The sequence below is a fragment of the Myotis nattereri genome (genome assembly GCF_964212035.1).
Source record: "Myotis nattereri genome assembly, chromosome: 7".
Taxonomy (NCBI): domain Eukaryota; kingdom Metazoa; phylum Chordata; class Mammalia; order Chiroptera; family Vespertilionidae; genus Myotis; species Myotis nattereri.
In genome coordinates this window covers 58,090,001-58,110,945 of record NC_138082.1, presented here as the reverse complement: position 1 = coordinate 58,110,945, position 20,945 = coordinate 58,090,001, and the positions used below count along the sequence as shown (strand labels likewise).

The 20,945-nt window shown below is 40.6% G+C and overlaps 1 protein-coding gene across 2 annotated transcripts in view; it reads left to right on the top strand.

Moving 5' to 3' along the window:
- Positions 1-20,945, top strand: part of GPD2 (glycerol-3-phosphate dehydrogenase 2) — a 142,213-nt gene that overhangs the window by 87,877 nt on the left and 33,391 nt on the right. For both annotated transcript variants that reach the window (XM_081095591.1, XM_081095590.1), the window contains exons 7-8: positions 18,781-18,945; positions 19,784-19,928. In XM_081095591.1, coding sequence (XP_080951717.1) covers positions 18,781-18,945; positions 19,784-19,928 — 310 coding nt within the window. The remainder of the gene's footprint in view (positions 1-18,780; positions 18,946-19,783; positions 19,929-20,945) is intronic.

Sequence of the window (20,945 nt, the reverse complement as noted above, 5' to 3'; positions counted from 1 at the left end):
CCAGCTAATGGTGGGTATTTTATTCCATAGTAGTGTAAGGAACCACAAAGTTTTAAAAAGGTGAATTTAAAAAGCATACAAGACCCAAATTCTACAGGATTAAATGTTATTGCTGTTAGCTGCTTGGATCAATATATATCCATTAGTACAGCCTTGCCATCAATAAACCATATTTTCAAGTTATTTTTCTTCTTATAAATGAAAATACAATCTTTCTTTCTTTGGACACTACAAAACAATGGCACATCCACTACATTTATTTATTTTTATTTGTTTGTTTATTTTAAAACATATTGTTATTGATTTTAGAGAAATAGGGAGAGGGAGAGAGGGATAGAAATATTAATGATGATGGAGAATCATTGATCAGCTGCCTCCTGCACGCACGCTACTGGGGTTCGAGCCTGCAACCCAGGCATGTGCCCTTGACAGGAATTGAACCCAGGACCTTTCAGTCTGCTGGCTGACGCTCTATCTACTGAGCCAAACTGGCTAGGGCCTCTACTTTTATTATATAGACTTTAAAATTAGGCTGTGAGTTGCAACTCCATAATTTTATCATTATATAAAACATGCTCTGATTTGTTTAAATTTGCTGAAACCTAGTTCATATCATCTGCTTGTGTTGAACGGCAATCTGCCTAGTCAAACTAAATGCTCATGTTAATTATAATGATTTTAAAAAAAGGTGGGTCTGTTTTACATTAATGCATACAGTTATATGCTTAGTAAAATTTTATTTTTATATTAATGGTACATTTAAACATATTAGACATGAAACTAATTAATTATAGCTAACAGCCAGGGTTTAAAATGTTGAGGGATTTTAAGCTTTTGTTTTAGAGACGTTAGGAAAACACATGCCCAAGAACTATAAGCCATATCTAAAGGTGGTGCACACTGACGCTTATGGTAACTATTCAACGTGTTTGTCTCAAAGTAGCTTTCCTTCGGAAATTTGATCCCATGGGTCACATTTGGAAAAGAAGGGAGTGGGAAATATTTGCCACTGGAATGTGGGAAATAGGAAATAAAAAGCTAGAAGGCTTTCTTTAGGAACCGATTCTCTTGCTACTTGATTGAATGACAATATAATGCCTCATGTATCTGTTGGCAGACTCTCTGAGTGCCCACTGATCTTATCCACTCTAGCGTGTTTTCTCACATCCTTTTGAGGGATTGAGAGTCTGTGCTCAGATAAAATTTTTTGAAAAGGAAGAAACAGAGAAAAACAACAACAGTCGTCAGATCCATTTGGAGTTTTGTATACACCACGCAGCAGCTTTCTTAGTGGTATGGAATTCCAGGCTGGTGTCTCACCTCACAGGAAATAGTAGTAATACAAACATCTCTTGGATAAAAAAGCGCCACACTGTAGTTTCAATATCTGTTCCACAACCAAACCTTGGTAATGTTACATGGAAAAACAGTGAAAAAAAGGTATTGGTTCATAGTTCTTATAAATAGACCTAACACCTTGGTAGCTTCTATTCTCTGAAACCAAATAGGCCACTATTTTAGACTGTGAATTTCAAACTGGTTTCATTATGACTATTAATACTTACATCACATGTCATGTTAATAAAACACTGCTTAGACCAGTGGTCGGCAACCTGCGGCTCGCGAGCCACATGCGGCTCTTTGGCCCCTTGAGTGTGGCTCTTCCACAAAATACCAACTTCTGCGCATGGGCCACAAATAGGCAACTGCACTGTACATGCGCGCCTGCACGTGGTATTTTGTGGAAGAGCCACACTCAAGGGGCCAAAGAGCCGCATGTGGCTCGCGAGCCGCAGTTTGCCGACCACTGGCTTAGACCATCATATCTGCCCACAGAAAATGTGAACCACACAACACCTGCTTTAAAAAACAACAACTCAGTTCTGCCTGTTAAAAACACACACATCCTAACTGACTTCCCACACAACTTATATAGCTGCTGTTCCTTTACTATCCCAAACCAAATAGGTATTCTTGCATTCTGGAAAAACTGTTACCAATCTGTAATTTGCTACCTATTAAGAAGAACATGCTTCTGAGCAGAGCATGATAAAAAAACACACACATAAGAATTAGATGAACAACCATCAGATTAAGAATAAAATCAAATAACTTGTACTTTATGTCAGTAATGATTAATATATTACTCCGAATTAACTAGAGATAGGTAGCATCAAAGGCTCTCAGTAAACCAGTAGCTCCGTATTCCCAGGAGTTTTAGATCCTTCTAGCTTTAACCTGATGGCTGCAGCAGTGAATGGACGTGCGGTTCATGCAGCATCACTCCCCCTCACAGAGGACAAAGCCTGGCTGAAAGCGCGCTGAGACCAGGCTCCCAGGGCTGCTCTTTCTCTTTCGATAATTTCTCTGTGCAACGCCTTTGCCTCAGTAGCTACCTCAAGCTGTTTTGGTAGAAGAAGGGGTACAAATACATGATCATTACAAGGATTTACAAATTGGATAAATTCACTATCACCCCCTTTAGGGAATGAAATAAATTCAGATTTTCTTTTTTAGCAGTTGTCTCTTCAAGCAGCATTAAACACACACACACAATAGTATATGCTAGTAACAAGAAAAAAGTATTGTGTAAAGTAAGATTAATATATATTTTTACATTTTTCCTCTGTCTTCTACTTGTACATTTCTTTTTCACATTTTTGGGTAAAACTGGTGTCTTCATGATCCTTATGAATCACCTTCATGATCCTAAGTATGAATAGAGAGAAAAACGTATTTCTCCATTCAAGTATATATATATTTTTATTTAGGTAGCAAAAAAACCCTATTTAAAAGAAGGTAAGCATAAACATGATTAACATAAACATAATGAAACAAACATACAATTTTAAATATTTGAAGTATATAAATACCTAGAAACAATTAAATACCTCATCCACTAAAGATTAATTTTTTAAATTTGTTACATCTGACCATCTCTTTTCCCCACCCCACCTCAAATCTGAATAGAAGTAACTCACCCCATACATTTGAATTAGACAACATTTGTCTGAAACTTAGCTTCTCCCCTATTGGTTATTACTAGTAAGTATCTCTATTCTGCAAGCCCTTGACTGCCTCTAAGTGTTGTTGAGGGCCTTCTGTGTGCTGGGTGGTTGTCTATGACCGAACCTCCCGCTCCCCTGCCTCTGCCCCTCTAGATCGGATTTGGAGTAAGTACCCTTCCCTCAATTCATGTATTATTTGAGCTACAAACAGCAGACTATTTTCCTTTCTTAATTCTCTTCGAATTTTGGCATTTTAGCCATTTTCCACAGATACTGAACTTGAAATTCTAGAGACACCAGAGGGCCTGACCCTATCAACTCTCTTATTACTAGTAGCCCTAAGCATGAATCTGTGCGCCTGTAGCTTGCTGCCCGCCCTCCAGTAGCTCTCCACCCTCTGCCCTGCCCTCCTGTAGCTCCCCCTTCCCTCCTCCCCACCTCCCCACCTTCCCTATAGCTTGCTGCCCTGCTGCCTTGCCCGCTCCTGTAGCTCTCGGACCCGCCCTCCTGCTGATCTGTGATCCAGTCCTTACGCGGTTGGTCATTTCACTTCTTGGCATAGCAACCATTTGCATATTACATCTTTATTATATAGGATTCTGCTGGCTGCAACAGCAGTTACTAGTTGAGCATAACCAACAAAACAACAGGAATTAGAAGGCTAGTGAATAATAGACAGCTTGGGGAAAACAATCTGATTTCCACTCTACCACCTGTATTTGATATATACAAATCATGCCTTTTCTAGTATTAGACAGACCCACATTAAAGCAAGTTGCCATAAAGTTTTCCACGCTCACGATGAGAAGGAGCTGTAGCATCTTGTGTCAGTTTGGAGCCTGTGTGCTAGAGCAGCTCCTTCAGTGTGGGATACCTACCGTCAGCCTAGGGGTGGGGTGGGGTGGGGGGGCGGAGATTGCCACCTCTGATCTTTAAATGGATCCTCTCCCTCTACTGAAAGGGATGTTTCCCAGGGTTGAAGAAGCAGCAGCCATTGTAGCATTGAGGAGCCCTTGGCTAGATCCCGATGGTCTCTGCCTGCATAGATTTGCTTAATCTCTGAAAAGGAAGTAGGGAAAGGTTGAGCATCTTATTTTTCCTCATCAGCTCAGGAGGTGTGGGATCTGAAGGAAGGCTGGAGAATGGTTTGAAAGCAGGAATTGCATTTTGGTTTCATATTTTTGCTGAAGTTGCTGCTCCCCAAACTACAGGGCTTCTCTCCCGGCCGGTGTTTCACCTTCCAGTTTTTTAGTCCATTAAAGAGGCTGATTCTGTCAGCAGGAACTCCAGTGTGGATCTTAACCCCGGTGTTGGCTTTGTTAAATCTACCCTCCCAAAGCTTGTGCAAAGTCCCGGGATGTAAACACTGCTGAACTTCCTGTTGTATGATTCTCGGGAGGAAGTTGACTAAACGCTGATATGCATTACTTCTGCATTGAAGTGTACCTAATAGAGGTCTAGGCATAGGTTATATATTGCCTCAATTGTGTAGACTCTAATTATGAATGTTAATACTTTCTAAGGGTTTATTTTCTATAGCTCTGTACTCAATTCTTCTTCAAATTGACCTTTAAGTATTAGTCTTGGGAAGTTTGGAATGATTATAAAGGAAGCAACACTTTGCATAGCAAGATGAATTAATTTGTAGTTTCATATCTTTCTAGATGGGATAATATTCTTAGTTTTCAAAAAAATATAACTAGCAATTTTATTTATTTATTTATCTCTTCAGTACCATATGTTAGCACTGCGCATACAGTTCATGTGATCTGTCTTGGAGATGCACAGACTAATATAATGTTACCTTTCCTCAAAAAGTTATTTGAGTCATAAAGCAGACCAATGACTTTCAGTAACGGTGGGAGTTCTGTGAGAGGCACACACCGAGAAAAGCTTCCTAAGTATGTAATACTTTGCTGAATTGTAAGAATGAATAGGACAGCCAGGTGGAGTCATTGGAGAGAGTGTGGAAGGGAACATTGTGGCCAGAGGCAAGCAGGCACATGGAACATAGAAGCAGTTATAGATAGATCTTGAGCAGAGGGGGTGGAGAGGTGGGAATAGCAAACAGGACCCGGATTATTGAGGGTCAGCCATGCCACACTATAAAGAGTTTATTTTGAACTCTGTAGGCAGTGGGCATCCAGTGAATGAAAACAGCATTTAATACAGGGAACTCAGAACCTAGGGAACATATTTGGGTGACTAGTAGGAAGTGTTTTGGATGAGATTTAATGCTAATTTGAAAGAGCCCAGCCTGAAAGAGAGGTAACGGCACTGAAAAAAGGAAGGTATGACACGGAGCAGTATCCTCTCATTGCTCACGTTTCCTGGACAACTCCAGTGTCCACTGACTAGATATTCTTATTTTTTGATAGTTGGCTTAGCCTTTTTAATTTTCTGTCTGCTCTTTCTAGTCCGCTGTTAAATCTTTCTCAATTTGAAAGTGAATTAATAAGTTAATGTTAAGTGTTTTCCACACTTTTTTTTAAAAAAAAGAATAATCTAGATTTTTATAAACTTTAGTAATGTGGGCTTTTAAAAAATCTGTAATTGCCCAACTGGTTTATGTCAACATTTTGGAAAGAATATCAGTCTTTAAAATGGCATTAGAGATATAAATCCTTGGGGGAGTGAAGGATGCCTGGTGCATGCTAATTTTGTACTTATCCAGGTGCAAGAGAGAGAGGAGTAGCCAAAGCTATAGATAGAACAAAGGGATGTCAGTTGCAACCTGGTCTCAGTTTGGGCTTAGCTCTCTCCTCACTAATCCCATCTCAGAACGTTTTTGGTTTATTTATTTATTTCTAACCTGTATCATATTAAGACCTTACTTTGACAAATCGCATTTTGATTTATAGTCTGTGCTTTTGGCATGTGCTTTAATGGCATTAGCCAACTCTAGACACATACTGAATTCATTATGTACCTTATGTATGTAAGTAGTAATACTTCCTTTTAATGAACATACGGTCACATCAAAGTGCTGTGAGGTTGTTTTACAAAAGCGTGTTTGTGCAGGGCTCCTCGGAAGTTGGAGACGTGTGTGAAGCTGAAGATTAATATGCTGTATTTAAAGTTATATTTTAATGGCATAACATATTATAATTTTGCTCTCTTTTTAAGGCAAATAGACTGTTATGGTCTGGGTCTTTTATTCACATAGCAATAACTCAATAAAAGTCCATTGTATTATGTTTATAGGTATGCCATGTTTTAGGCTCCAAAACTCTTAGAACTAAAAATTATTATTCAGATAATAACTTAAAATGTGCCATCACAATCTCTGCCCAGAGGGAAACTTACACTTTTAGGAGAACTATGAACATATATAAAAATCCTTTTTTTAAAAAAATATATTTTTATTGATTTTTTACAGAGAGGAAGGGAGAGAGACAGAGAGTCAGAAACATCGATGAGAGAGAAACATCAATCAGCCGCCTCCTGCACATACCCCACCGGGGATGTGCCCGCAACCCAAGTACATGCCCTTGACCGGAATCGAACCTGGGACCCTTCAGTCCGCAGGCCGACGCTCTATCCACTGAGCCAAATCGGTTTCGGCAGAATCTTAAGCAGCCTGGCTGGTTGTGGCTCAGTGGTTGAGTGTTGACCTATGAACCAGGAGGTCACCATTTGATTCTCGGTCAGGGCACATGCCCCGGGTTGTGGGCTCAGTCCCAAGTAAGAGGCACGCAGGAGGCAGCCAATCAATGATTCTCTCTCATCATTGATGTTTCTATCTCTATCTCTCCCTTCTTCTCTCTGAAATCAATACATGTATAGTTTAAAAAAAAATGCAACCATTTCTGGATATTCATTTTGTATCCTGCTACTTTGCTGTTCATTTATTAGTTCTATTAGTTTTTGGTGGAATCTTTAGGGTTCTCTATGTAGAGTATCATGTCATCTGCAAATAATTTATTAATTTTTATGAAAAACAAAACATCATGTGGATCAGTTGACTCACGATTGCTGTTTAAAAATTCCGTTAGGGCAAACATATTTGAATCACCAAATTATGTTCAGGATTCTGCTTAGTAAATATCAAGTTTGAGCAGAAGCAATTGGATGTTATTGTAGTTTCAAACAATACCAGTTAAAATAGATTTGTGAAGTGAGCCTGAAGGTTTGTTTTGCATTGAAAAAGTATTAAATTCTTACTTTTCTGCCTCTTTTAAAGTTTCAAGCCCCCCAAAATGTTTCGTAGTAAACATTGAATCTGGATGGCAAAGAGATTATTCTGATACTGAGAAATGTTAATGACTTGGATAACAGATTAAAGTCTATCTCAAAGGGAGAGGGAAGGTAAATTAATAGAAGGAAATTTTCATGAACCGTAATAGCTTCATTCTTTAAAAAAAATTTTTTTTTTTTATTGATTTCAGAGAGGAAGGACAGAGAGATAGAAACATCAATGATGAGAGAGAATCACTGATTGGCTGCCTCCTGCATGCCCCACCCGGGAATCGTGGGTATGCCCTGCCTGGGAGTCGAAGTGTGATCTGGTTCATAGGCTGATGCTCAACCATTGAGCCATGCCAGTCGGGCAATAATAGCTTCATTCTTACAATGGTTCCAGTTTACAAGTGCTTCCCCATCTGCTGTACTTGGATTAGTTCAGTGGCTCTAGAAGATTGGCCGAGGAGCTGGTGTAAACCCTCCTGTGCGGATGAAGAGCAGGCTCTGAAGGGTAAAGCGCGTGTCAGCCTGTGGCAGCTGCGTCCCCATCTCAGGTATGCTGAGTCTCCAGGCCCCGCGCTCTCCCTGGGCTGCGGGGAGTTAGCCGGATGTTCATGTCAGTGTGATAGTACACATTTCTGTCAGACAATCAGGACATCGGACTCTGGTCAGGCTGATTCGATAACAGTTTGATAAGGCGTGGAATCTTTCCATGATTAGGGAGAGAAATTTGATAAGATACAGGACTGGCCCTGCAACAGATAAAGGTTCTCAAAAGGCTGCTCCCACTTAGAATTCCCCGGCCGGTCCTTAGCACACACTTCCATGTATTTATTATGTAGCTCACACTCGGAATCACCCCTGGGGCAGGTTGAGCCATTCCAGCAGGTTTGTAAAAAGTTGTGTGCATGCACTCACACACAAATGAGGAGAGGAGGGCTGGGAGGGGTCCTTTGTAAGTGAAAGAACTCGCTTTTGCCAGTCCTTCTATGCAAGGTGTATTACTTTCAGAAAGGCTTCGTTTACTTTGAAGTAGATTCTTAAGTTTTCAGTTGGTTTATTTGGAATTTTGTGATTGCAGCTTATAAAATTGGGAGAGCCCGAAGGATCCTGAGTGATGATAAAGTTCCACTGGAGGAAACTGAGGCACAGAGGTCCGGGCTTGCCCAGATTTTCCATCTTAGGCAAAAAAATAAATCTGGCTGATGTAAGGAGAAAAGTGTTTTGTTTTAAGAGGACGTTGAACAGGCAGAAATACGGGAACGCCGAAGACAATTGGAAAAATAAGGGACCAAAAGTGTTTTGCAGCAACTCAAGCCACAGGCAAAATCCTGTTCCAGAAACGGAACATCATTGAAGACTTTAGTGCTGATGACTGTACATCGAGGCTTGTTCTAACACCACTGCTGACATTTCTGTTGCTGCTGCTGCTCTGCCTCCACCTTCAGATTGGATTCCCTGCATCCCATGCTCTGGGTCACTATCTCTAGGTTGGTGTCTGTATTGAGAGCATCCAGTTGCTGGTGCCAGGTTAGAGGCCTGAGTTTTCCCGTGCGCCTTCCTTCTCCTGCGGGTGGGGTAGACTGCCATCTTCAAGACTTGCATGAGAGAGAGAAGTGGAGGAGGGGGGTGTCAGATGCTGGAAAGCAATACCAAACAAACCAAACCCAGACAGTTATCTATTACAAAAACATCCAGTTAGTGACTGTTTGAAGGGTTAGGATGTGAGTCTTTTCCTAATTTGTAGCAAGTGTTGATTTCCTTTGTAAAAACTGAAAGAGAAATGAAGTCCCCTCGATTAAGATTTGGTGATGCTAACATTTTGAAACACTGTTATCCTGTCAGCACTGTTTTCCTCTGGATGGAAAAGGGTTCTCCGGTCTTCCTAACCTTTGTGACTCACGCAAAGGAATACCTTGCTTGTCAGCGGTGAAAAGTGAAAAGAGAGAGAGAAAAAGAAACAAAAAGAGCAAGCAGTGTTCCTGAAGTGCACAGATTAGAGATCGTTGTGACATTTTTTGGGAAAAGTTTGTTATATTTTAAAAATATTTTAGGCAACTATATCTTTTCATTACGGCATAAAGTGGTCTTGACTTGCTAGTAAATTTTTAACTATTTTAATAATGATAGTTAATATTTGTTGAGAACTGTTATGTTGTAACATACATTGCCTGTCTCACTTATTCCTCATGTTAACCTATGTCAATCCCATTACTACTCCCCCTGCAGAGATGAATGGAAAGAACCTTAGAGAAAGCAACTAGCGTGAGGTTTCCCAAGGGCTGAGGAAGGGACTTGAACTTATGTACACAGTCCTTTGAAAGAAGCTTGCAAATCTTCCTATAACACGAGGGAGGGAGACAGAGATATGGCCAGAGCACTGTGTTTGGTGATATTTTAGGAAAACTGCAGAGGCAAGAGAAAGGACGCGTGCTAGGAAGTGGAGAGACTTTTTGGAACGCGTGACTTTTCCAAGTCAGACTGACTATACACTTGCTCTTGTAGCGCAGAGTCCTAGAGCAGCTGAGCCAGCCCGTTTAATACATATTTGTAAAAGAGACAAATCGCAAGCACTTGCAGAACACCTGGGGTTCAGATGCCGTGTGTTCCAGACTGCAGCTTTCAGTAAAGCGAGACCTTTGCCCTCAAAGCCAGACATGCTAAGGTGGCTTCTCAGGGAATTTTGTGCATTTCACGAACAACCAAGGCGGGTGACCTGTGGCTTCAGGCCACATGGTTGAATGGTCTGCAAGAGTCTCCCTAGTGGGTCATGCGTTCTGACTTTTCACCTCATTTCAGTTAATTGCTTTGGTCACATTGCTCCTTTCCCCTTTTTCTTAAAAGTATAAAAGCCTACTTTTGGTTTGCGCTAGAGAGAGAATGAATTGTCCTGGTAGTCATTGTAAACTGACGTAGAACACATTTGCACAGATATAGCTGATGAAAACCCAAACATTCTGTTGTTTGCAGTTTACATGTGGCTTATATTTATTTGTTCAGCTCTAGCTGATTTCTAAGTATCTGAAAAGTAGAAAACTTACTCTTTATTAGATTCATTTAAAACTTTTTCAAGAAAGGAAAGTCGTGAGGGAAGAGAAGCTTTATGTGCTTAAATATGTCACGTGAAGGCACTTCACAATGTTTCGTTTGCATGGGGTCAAAGACCACAGATCCACGCTGATTGCTAATTATTTAGATTGTAAATAGCTTATCCGAGAACTTAGGGAGAAACAAAAGAAGCATGAAGGAACAAAAGGCCCAGGATAATGAAAAGGATATTGCAAAGAGAAAGGCGGGGCAGAATTATGATGCAGGTCACATCCTGTACCTGTATTTAATTGTACCTTTGTATTTAATAATAAAAATGATTACATGCTTAGTGCTAACACGTGCCCCTTCCTGAGAACTGGAGTGTGGATAAGTGACAGCACATTACTCCAATTCATAAACTTTGAGTATTATGCTTTTGTTTTGAGTTTTAGCAGTCTATACTAGAAGACATTTCCTGGAATAGTATACATTAACCTAGGAAGATTTAAAAAATTTAATTTCTGATTAAGTATATTTAAAATATAGGCGAGTAAAGTATGAGTAAAAAAAAAAAATCACTTTCCCAGCACTTTGGAGTTGTGTTAATACCAGAGTCACATTTCTGGTAGTTTATGCTTCATGTAAGCTTTGGAAATAATTGAAAATTAGCAGTGATTACAGTTGATAGAAAGTGGTCTTTCTTGGTCTTGCTGTTAGGACTTACCTTCTTTGCATTTTCTCTACTTCTTGCTTGCTCATCTTGACCACTTTCCCTAACAGCCCTGCCTAAAATATAGCCCCGGCCCAGGGAGTTGCTCCCCCTGCCACCTATTCCTCCTTTATTGCCATTATTGCAATTTTTAATAATCTTACTGCTTTATTTTGGTTGATTTTTATGTCTTCTCCATGTGGTTTCATAGCTCAGAGACCAGGGTAGTCCTATTCTCCCTCCTTGGTGGATTCCCTAGTGCAGGGGTGGGCAAACTTTTTGACTTGAGGGCCACAATGGGTTCTTAAACTGGACCGGAGGGCCAGAACAAAAGCATGGATGGAGTGTTTGTGTGAACTAATATAAATTCAAAGTAAACATCATTACATAAAAGGGTACGGTCTTTTTTTTTTTTTTTTTTTTTTTTTTTTAGTTTTATTCATTTCAAACGGGCCGGATCCAGCCCGCGGGCCGTAGTTTGCCCACGGCTGCCCTAGTGCCTAAGCATCGTGCCTGGCTCACAATATGTACTAGGTCAATATTTGTTAAAGGGATCTGCCACTTGCTGTCCTAATCATACACCACACGCTTGCCTTAACTCTGTCACTGGCCTTCTCTTTTTGCTTCTGTTTTCACCAGAGATTTTGTGATAGGAGACATGCTGCTTCCATTGTCTGGGTAGCTAGGTAGACAGACAACAGCCCCTTGGTTTCGTGGAGAACACAGTCTTTAGTGGGGGTAGTACTGAGGGGTTGGGGACTGTTCCTAGAATATCTCAGCCGTGAGCACATTTCCTTTATTTGACCAGTGATTATGTTCCATATTCATGTCCATTAACTCATTCATTCATTTGTTCAACAAATATTTGAATATCTACTAGGTAGCAAATGCTACGGTAGGTGCTGTGAAAACAAAATTAATAAGGTGCTCTCTGTTCTTTTAGGAACCTCCAATAGTCTGCAGTGACTATTTGTGTGCCTGTTGTAAACCCGGTTCCTAGGATAATCCCTGGTACATTAAAAGCATTGAGTACATGTTTGCCCAATTAATGAGTGTTCAATGCAAATGTTGAGAAAATAGTTTGTGCTGTAATAAATGTGCTTATAAAGTGCCATGGAAGCACAGAGGAGAGAAGGCTCTTGTGACTGATTGGAGTCAGGGAAGGTTTGGTGAAGGAAAGATGAAAAGTTGGATAGTGTAAAGGTAGGGCAAGATGTTCCGTGGAGTAGGGACAACATGAGCAACAAGCCAGAGGTGTGAAAGAGCAGAGTTGTGTTTGAGGATGGGCACTGGGGTCAGCCTGGAGACTGAGGGTCAGTGAGAGGGAGTGGTGGGCATTGAGGCTTTGGAATAATGACCGATTCCCTTATTCAAACACCATATGCACTAAATAGCTCTTGTGGCACAAACTAATCAACTCACCATGTTTTATTTATGGCATTTTTACAGGAAAATGAATTGTGTCCTTTTTTTGGGTTGTTGTTAATCCTCACCTGAGTCTACGTTTTTGTGTGTCCCCCGCCCCCTCCCCGCCTTTTTTTTTTTTTGAGAGAGAGAGAGAGAGAGAGAGAGAGAGAGAAAGGGAGGGGAGAGACAGAGAGAGAGAAACATTGCTAGACTGGGGCTGGGGATTGAGCCTACAACTGAGGTATGGGAATTGAACCCACAACTCTTCGGTTTGATGGCCAGCACTCTAACTACCAAGCAAAACTGGCTAGGGCTGAATTGTGTTCTAAATAGCCATCTTATAATGCGATTTTGAGGCTATAACCCATTGTTCAGTTGGGAGTATATAAGAAAAATGATTACATTGCTTGTATAAGTTACCTATTGCCACAATTCCACACAACAAACAACCCTTAGTCCTCAGTAGCACAAAAATAGTTAGGAGTTACTGCTAATGCACTGGAGCAGTCAGGTTCTTCTGATCTTGTCTTGGGTTGGTTCAGAGATTTTTCTGCTCTCGGCTCCACTTGCACTCAGGTCTACTAGCTGGTGTAGGATGGCCGTGGCTGGAACGAATGACTGCAGCAACTTGCCACATGCCTCTCGTTGTCCGCCTGGTACCAGCAGGTCAGCCTGGGGATGTCCTTTTCATAGCATTTGAAGAGCTTCCCTTTTCTTTTTTTTCCTCACATCCACTGACATTCCATTGACCCAAACCGTTTCACATGGCTGAGTCCAGAGTCAGAGTGTGAGAAGACGCTGTGAAGACACGCAGCAAAGGGCATGGCTGCAAGGAGGGGTGAAGAATTGGGGCACTTTTGCAATATACTAGTACTACATAGCCCGTAAAGACCAATCAAATCACAATTGCATTGTAACTCCATATCTAATGTAAGAACATGACTTCTGATTTTATTTTTCTGATTTACTTTATAAATGACCTGTTTTTGGTCTTTATTAGTGCCCATTCTCTTTTTAGACATATTGGGGGCAAAGTCAGAGACACCAGAAATGAAAAAAATTGAAGTATTGAAAAGAGTAGCTAGCTATTGAAGATCAGCCATTTTTGTATATTTTCAGAGGGGCCACCCAACTCCTCTCCTTTTATAGGACACTGAAGCCCAGAGAAGTACCAAAACGTGTGACCCAGTCATTCCAAGTCCAGAGCCACTCACCAATATGTCTTGTGAGGTGCTGAACTGTTTCCCTCACCCCTGCCATTAGCCGTAATTTACTTATGGAAATGCATTGTTGTCATAATTTACTCTGAAGTAGGTTCTCATTTTGTTTTCCTCTTCACGTGTATTCATCATATGTACTTAAACCAGAATTTAGTCATCTCCTTACACACACACACACCTTTTTACTCTGCCTCTATCTGCACTCTTCCCATTAGACAGGGAAATTTTAAATATAATGATTATATGAAGTCAGCTTGAGTTTGGTGGGTTGTTAGCCTTTGAATTGTCTTTGTCTAACTGCTAAAGAGAAGCTGCCCAAGAGGTCACTGTGACACTGTCAGTCTGAGACAATGAAGTGTGCCCTGTGCGTTTTGTTGGAAATGGTATGAAATCTTTGAGGAAGTATTCTTTCTTTCATGCATCCTTTTTTCCCCCTTCCAGAAGCAGGGTCAGGGCACAGGGAGATGGAAGGGAATGTTCTCAACATTTCTTGTGGCAATTTTAATCGCCTATGAATTTTTGGACAGGTGTTATTTTAATCAAGGACTGTTTTTTCTAACAATTAGACTTTCTGTACAAATTCCTGGGTCCGTATAGATAGGTCTGTGCACTGTGCATGCCCATTTTAAAGTATGCTGTATTAAAATAAGATTGTATGTAGAATTTCACAGCACTGTAGAATTTTAGATCCGAAGGACCAGGAAAATGCCAGGTAATTTGTTACCTAGGGATTTTCATATTTACTCATACTTCATACCGTTTACACTTTCAATGACTACTTCTCTTTTTCCAACTGTTTTACATGATAACTTAGCTGCCAAACTTTGAAACCCTCTGAGTAGAGCAATATTGCTATGTCTCCAAAATATTTATACTTGAGGTCTATCCTATGATTACATCCTAAAATATTTTCCACCCCAAATATCTCCCACTAACCTGTGTGCGAGGCCATTGAGGATGAAGGCAAAAATCCTTCTCTACCACCACCACTGACCTACATTCTGTTCAGTGGGTTGATTGAACATTTTGTTTTTCTAAACAAGGGAAAACAGTTATAGTTCCACCTCTTCTGTGCTTCCTCTCAGAAGCACTGCAAGTTCAGAATGTGCACATATGTAAGATTTCAAGTGCAAAAGGAGAAGAGTAGGAAACAGATTTTCACAGTCCCCGTCTGGGCGCTTGTGTAAGTGCCAACGTAAAGCTATTCGCTGATTAGTGAATAGTATGTTGCCTGGCTCTGAGGAAACAGATTGGAAAATCCAAACTTAATAAGCAGATCAATTGGGTGGGGGAGGTGAGATTGTTGTAGCGCATTCCAATGACATGCACTGTTTGTCAAAAACTTTTCTCCAGAAACGAAATTACAGGAGGCATGCAGATACCTTGCAAAATGTCAGGAATGGGGGGCTAGGAGGAATTTAGTTAAGAAGAGTGAAGATATCCCACTTATCCCAGGAAGCACACACTGCAAGCATCTGGGTATCTCAGGGTACAGGCTGACTTGAATGTGGGTAGGGGAGGAGATCTACCCTGAATCCAAGGAGGGAAATGAATTAAGCTGAATGTCTGCAAAGAAGGGAACTTCTGGGTGGAGGTGTGAGCTCCTGGGCCCAGAGGAAAGTCAATGTATTCATCAATTTCTAGAAGCTTATAGTAACTGGATTTGCTTTTCCCCTGCAGAGTAAGGAGAAACTTGTGGGATAAGTCTTGAGGGAATTATACATAACCATTTCTCCTTTCATCCCACTTTGGGTTTAAGTTCAGATTTTACACATTTCTGGGTTTCCCTGCTCCCCTTAAAATTTCTTGCAACCAACTCATTGAGGTCTGAAATTCTTTAACACCAAACAAAGCATTCCATAGTTAGAGATAAAACTGTAAATCTATATAGATGAGACAACTTTATAAAATTTGTATATATATTTTTTTAAATATATTTTATTGATTTTTTACAGAGAGGAAGGGAGAGAGATAGAGAGTTGGAAACATCGATGAGAGAGAAACATCAATCAGCTGCCTCCTGCACATCTCCCACTGGGGATGTGCCCGCAACCCAGGTACATGCCCTTGACCGGAATCGAACCTGGGACCTTTCAGTCCGCAGGCCGACGCTCTATCCACTGAGCCAAACCGGTTTCGGCTAAAATTTGTATATAATTATGAAAAAATTAAGACTATATATCTAAGGCTATAAATAAATCTTATTTATTTATGGATTTTGTCTACACTTAACACCTCTTGGATACCTGTTCTGTGTTTGGTACTAACAAGAAAAAAGAAAGATGAACAAGTAAAGCTTCCTGACTTCCCACAACTGGAATGAGGGAACATGGCAAATCATACAGTAATTGCAATGTGATGTAAGTTCTATGAGACTAGAGACACCTGTGTCTCTCTCACCACTGGGTGTTCCCTGCATTTGTCCCTGCATCTGCCAAAGCTTATTGTTTTTTAAACTGACGGATATATGGATGAATGTAGTCTCGTAAAGATTATAATAAAGGTATGTACACGCTATAACGTTGACTCAGAAGAAGGAATAAACAACGTTGCCTTGGAGGGACGCAGAGAAGAAGGGATTCATGGGGAGATGCTTGAACCAGATCATGAGAGATGAATAGGAATTGCCCAGAGCTTCCACCATGGTACTGCAACCAGAAGATGAATGTGGGCGAAGGCAAGAAGTTGTGAAATAACACAGATGTTTAGGGATTTGCAAATGATTTCATAGTCCTAGGCAGTGAGAATAATGGGAGTAGAAATGTGGCAGATGAGGGCCATACGATGAAGCCCTTCATAAGTAAGTGACGTACCTGATTTGAGTCAAAGCAGGTGCTTCTGGGCATCAGGGCAGGTGTGGAAAAGAAGGAGCAAAGGAACTGGTTTCCCCCTCACACTTTAACCGAGCCTGATCTTGTTTACCTTCAAAAGTATTGGGACTTAGTGTGAACTTAAACCTCATGCGGTCTGATCAGATAGGTCCACTAGAAAAGAAAATCTCACAATGGGGGAAACAAGGGGACATAAGTAATGCTTTCAATAATAAAGATTTTTTAAAAAGTATTGGGATTTGAAAGCTAATTAGGGAGGCTTTTCTTAGTATAGAAGCCGCAGAGCATGATGAACTATACGAGTACGGATCCAGTGAGATTTTATATTTTAAAAGGCATTAAAAGAAAGATTTTGTATTTTCAGAACTTAGAGAGTTTTATTACCAGATGATTGTGTAATAGAGATACCATTTTACAAGGGCATCTGTCATTTAATAAATGGGATTTCTGTCTGGTTCCTTTGAATAGTGACTTCATGTAGGACTCACAATAGCCGAGTCACTCATGGCTTTCCGGAGACCTGCCATGTGTGTACATCAAGGCGCATCTGGGTGGGTGAGGGTTTCCCACTGCACTAACAGGCCCTGGGCTTTTTGAATTGCCCGCGATGTGTTTCACTGTTATGTGAATACATCTACTAGAAAGATTGGATGGGATGGGTACTTACCCTCTTTAGATGTATAATTTCTTTAAAGAGAAGAACTATAGTAGAATTTTTTTAAAGTTTTTTTATTTTATTTTATTGATTTCAGAGAGAAAAGAAGAGAGATTGATCGGCTGCCTCTTGCATGCCCCACACTGGGGATCGAGTCCGCAACCCGTGCTTGTGCCCTGACCTGGAAACCAACCGTGACCTCCTGGTTCCTAGGTCGCCTGATCCTCAACCACTGAGCTATGCCTGCTGGGCTCTAGTGGATTTTTTATTTTGTTGCTTTGGACTCTGTATGCATTTAACTTTGAGGAATATATTCCAATTTTAAGTAAGGAGCCCTACATTAATAAAAGTTGGTTTCTTAAACATTAAATACACCTACTGACTGTTCTAATAGCAACTTCGGGGTCACACTAAGTTGAAATTGATAGACATGCTACCCTTCTTCCTACTTCTAGCTCAGGTCCCAAGGCTGCTGTTGTTTTCTTTCTCCTACTTTCCTTCTACTAATTTTTTTTATAAAAAAACTTTTCATTCTGCATGTTGAGGTTTAATATGTGTTCTTCACTTGATAAGAGGATTTCATTTTGAAGGAAAGGTTCTTGGCGGGTTGTATTAGTCCAGCGGTCTTAGAATAAGATGTTTGTGGGGAGGGGCGGCGGCATCTCAGTCATCGATTCTCTCTTTATAACTTTGCCCTTTTAGCTGGAACAGATTACCTGTGTTGTGCTTCTGGCTCTGCACAGACTGAATCACAAGGAAGAAACTTTACATAAACCATTTATACTAAATGTTTGGTATGCTGGCAACATAAATCAACAACAATATTCATTACAAATTCATCCCTTTATCAGTATTATCTTGATAGAACTGATCCCAGTGTGTGGGAATTTGAACCCTGCTTCAATACATCTAGCCCTGGGTAATTAATTATTCAGGGCACAGAGAACCTGGCCCCTGCAATGTAGAGTAATTCTTCCTGGTCAGCGTTAACTCCACTGGCAATAATAAATAGAAAAAGTCTCTAGTGATGCCAGTATTTTAAAGTGATTAATCATCTTTCCCCCCTCCTCCTCCCCCTGAGTTTTCTTTAACTAGGATTTTTTCAGCAATAAATCTTTAACAATACAGGTAGGAATTGTTCTGTAATTAAATTTTGCCCTGCTTAATTTCTTACCTTTTATGTGTGCGATTAAAAAAAAAAAAGTTACATGTTAAGGAGCTCTGATCAAAATTCAGACCCAGAAAAAAAATCCTTTTATAGAATACTCAGAGATTCTGTATGGAAGAATAAGCTCTTGATTTTGAATATTAGATAGCGCACATACTCATAAAAATTGTTAATCAACACCAGTTGGGGTGTCAAATATTCTGAAGTTTTGAATTGCTTCTCTTTCGTGCATAAGGGTTGTCTGTATTAGGAAAAGTCTGACATATACATATGTTCCCCAAACTGAGAGAATAATTACTTATTGCTTAACTTTCAGATAGTCGGTCTGAGCTCTGCAGGAAAGGGTATTTTTCGCACTTTCCGCGGCACAAAAGTGCGCTTGCTGAAGTGGCAGGTAAATGCCTGACCGAGAATGACTGTGTATTTTTAAATCCTGCCCTCTAGGGCTGACCAGCCATCATTTATATCCTGGGTGACAGAGACAGATGTGACATATCTGCTGTGACACACTTTTGAACCACCAGCCTGTGGCTCGAGGTGACTCCTGTCCCTCCTCTTTCCCTGCTGCAGGACAACACAACGACGCACGGATGAACCTTGCCATTGCTCTCACTGCTGCCAGGTATGGGGCTGCCACAGCCAATTACATGGAGGTCCTGAGCTTGCTGAAGAAGACAGACCCCCAAACAGGGAAAGAGCGCGTGAGCGGCGCGCGGTGCAAGGACATACTCACAGGTATGCCAAGGCTCTGGCAGGGAGCTCTTCTTCGCATCTTGCCTTGCCTGTATAATGACTGAATTATAATTTTTCTGTCACTTTGATTTGACTTAAGCAGATTTCAGAGTCATCTTAATTATATCCTTATTGTCAACAGTGACTGGTTTCACGTGAAAATTTTCCCTTGTGGGACCTGGCAGTTTACCCAAATAATGATGCTGATGGTGATGATAATAAAATGCGAAAATAATAAATGCCCACAAACCCCCACAGCTATGAATGCATTTAGTTTTCTTTACAGAAACATGTTAAAACAAAATAAACATGCAAGTTTCAAAGTATCATTTTCCATGACATAAACAGTGCATTTGCACGTTAGAGTCAATCACTTCGCTTTGGTTAGACTTTCATTCTTGTCCTGAGTCTAAGGCCATGTAGGCGCCCTTTCGTTTAAAACTGCATCCTTTCTTTACACAAAACCAGCAATGGGAAACATACTGTCTCGCGGCAACACTGCTTACACATTTGAGTTTTAAAGAGAAAGCAGCTTATTTACTCATCTCATTTTCTTCATATTTGGCACTTGGATGCGGGGCATTTTGCAAAATAACTGAGAGCTGAAATGAAAAAGCGGCATGCTCTCCCCCCAGTCCCTCAGTTTGGACTTGGCTTTGGAACATTTACTCAAGTGCGAGCCTTTTGTGTGGCTTTTCAATAACTCTGGCTGCTCATGTCCCTTAGTGCAGTATACGATATACTTTGCCATAGGTGGAGTTAATAGATGAATTAATAACCCAAAGCACCCGTGAGCAGGGAAACAAATGGGGTGTGTGATTGATGCTGCTTTCTTCCACAGGACAGGAATTTGATGTGAGAGCCAAATGTGTTATCAATGCCACGGGACCTTTCACAGACGCCGTGCGCCAAATGGATGATAAGGACGCCGCAACTATCTGCCAGCCGAGTGCTGGGGTCCACATTGTGATGCCTGGTTACTACAGGTACTGGATTCCAGCTCTGTGATTGTCGCCAGAGAATGAAGGGCACAGGCATTGCCTGTATTTAGTCTTTTAGCTCACCTTTCTTAATAACCGATGAGGAGAAATATGTCTAATCTCTATGTTGTACACCAGAAACTAATGTAATATTGTATGTCAACTAAAAAAAAAAAAAAAGAGGAGAAATAAGTAAAGGAACTCATCCAGAAGACAAAATACAATTTCTTAGCTTTAATGGCAATACTCCTTTCTACGAGTTAATGATTTGGGATCCATTTGTGTACTTTCTTTAGTGTAGTCATCTTCAGAGATTAAGCCTTAGTGTTTCAGAATTTTCATTAAAACATTAAAATTTAATTTTGCAAAAATTTTCATAAAGGACTTTTATATATATAATCTCAGAGAGGAAGGAAGAGGGAGAGAGAGAGAGAAATATCCATGATGAGAGAGAATCATTGATCGGCTGCCTCTTGCAAGTCCCCCACTGGGGATCGAGCCCACAACCCAGGCATGTGCCCTTGACTGGAATCGAACTTGGGCCCTTTCAGTTCACAGGGCGACGCTCTATGCATTGACCCAAACCAGCTAGGGCTCATAAAGGACTTTTTAATTAAAAAGTTAATTTTATAAAACACCCAAATTTACTTACGAAGAATTTGAAAATAAGGACCACTCAGGTATTTTTATGTTTAAAACTTCTGAAATTATTTTGAAAAATATTATAGCAAGTAAAAATCAGATATAATTTTTAATTCATCATAATAACACAGATAGTCAGAAACAGAGAAATGGTTAGGGATAGAGATGAAATAAAAACATCTATTGCCCTGGCTGGTTAGAGTGTCCATTCACATACTGAGCGGTCGCAGGCTTAATTCCCAGTTAAGGGCACGTACCTGGGTTGTAGGTTTGATCCCAACCCTGGTTGTGCAGGAAACAACCAATTGATAATGCCTCGCATCTCTCTTTCTCTCCTTCCCTCCAACCCCCTCCCTCTCTTCTATTCTTTCTAAAATCAAT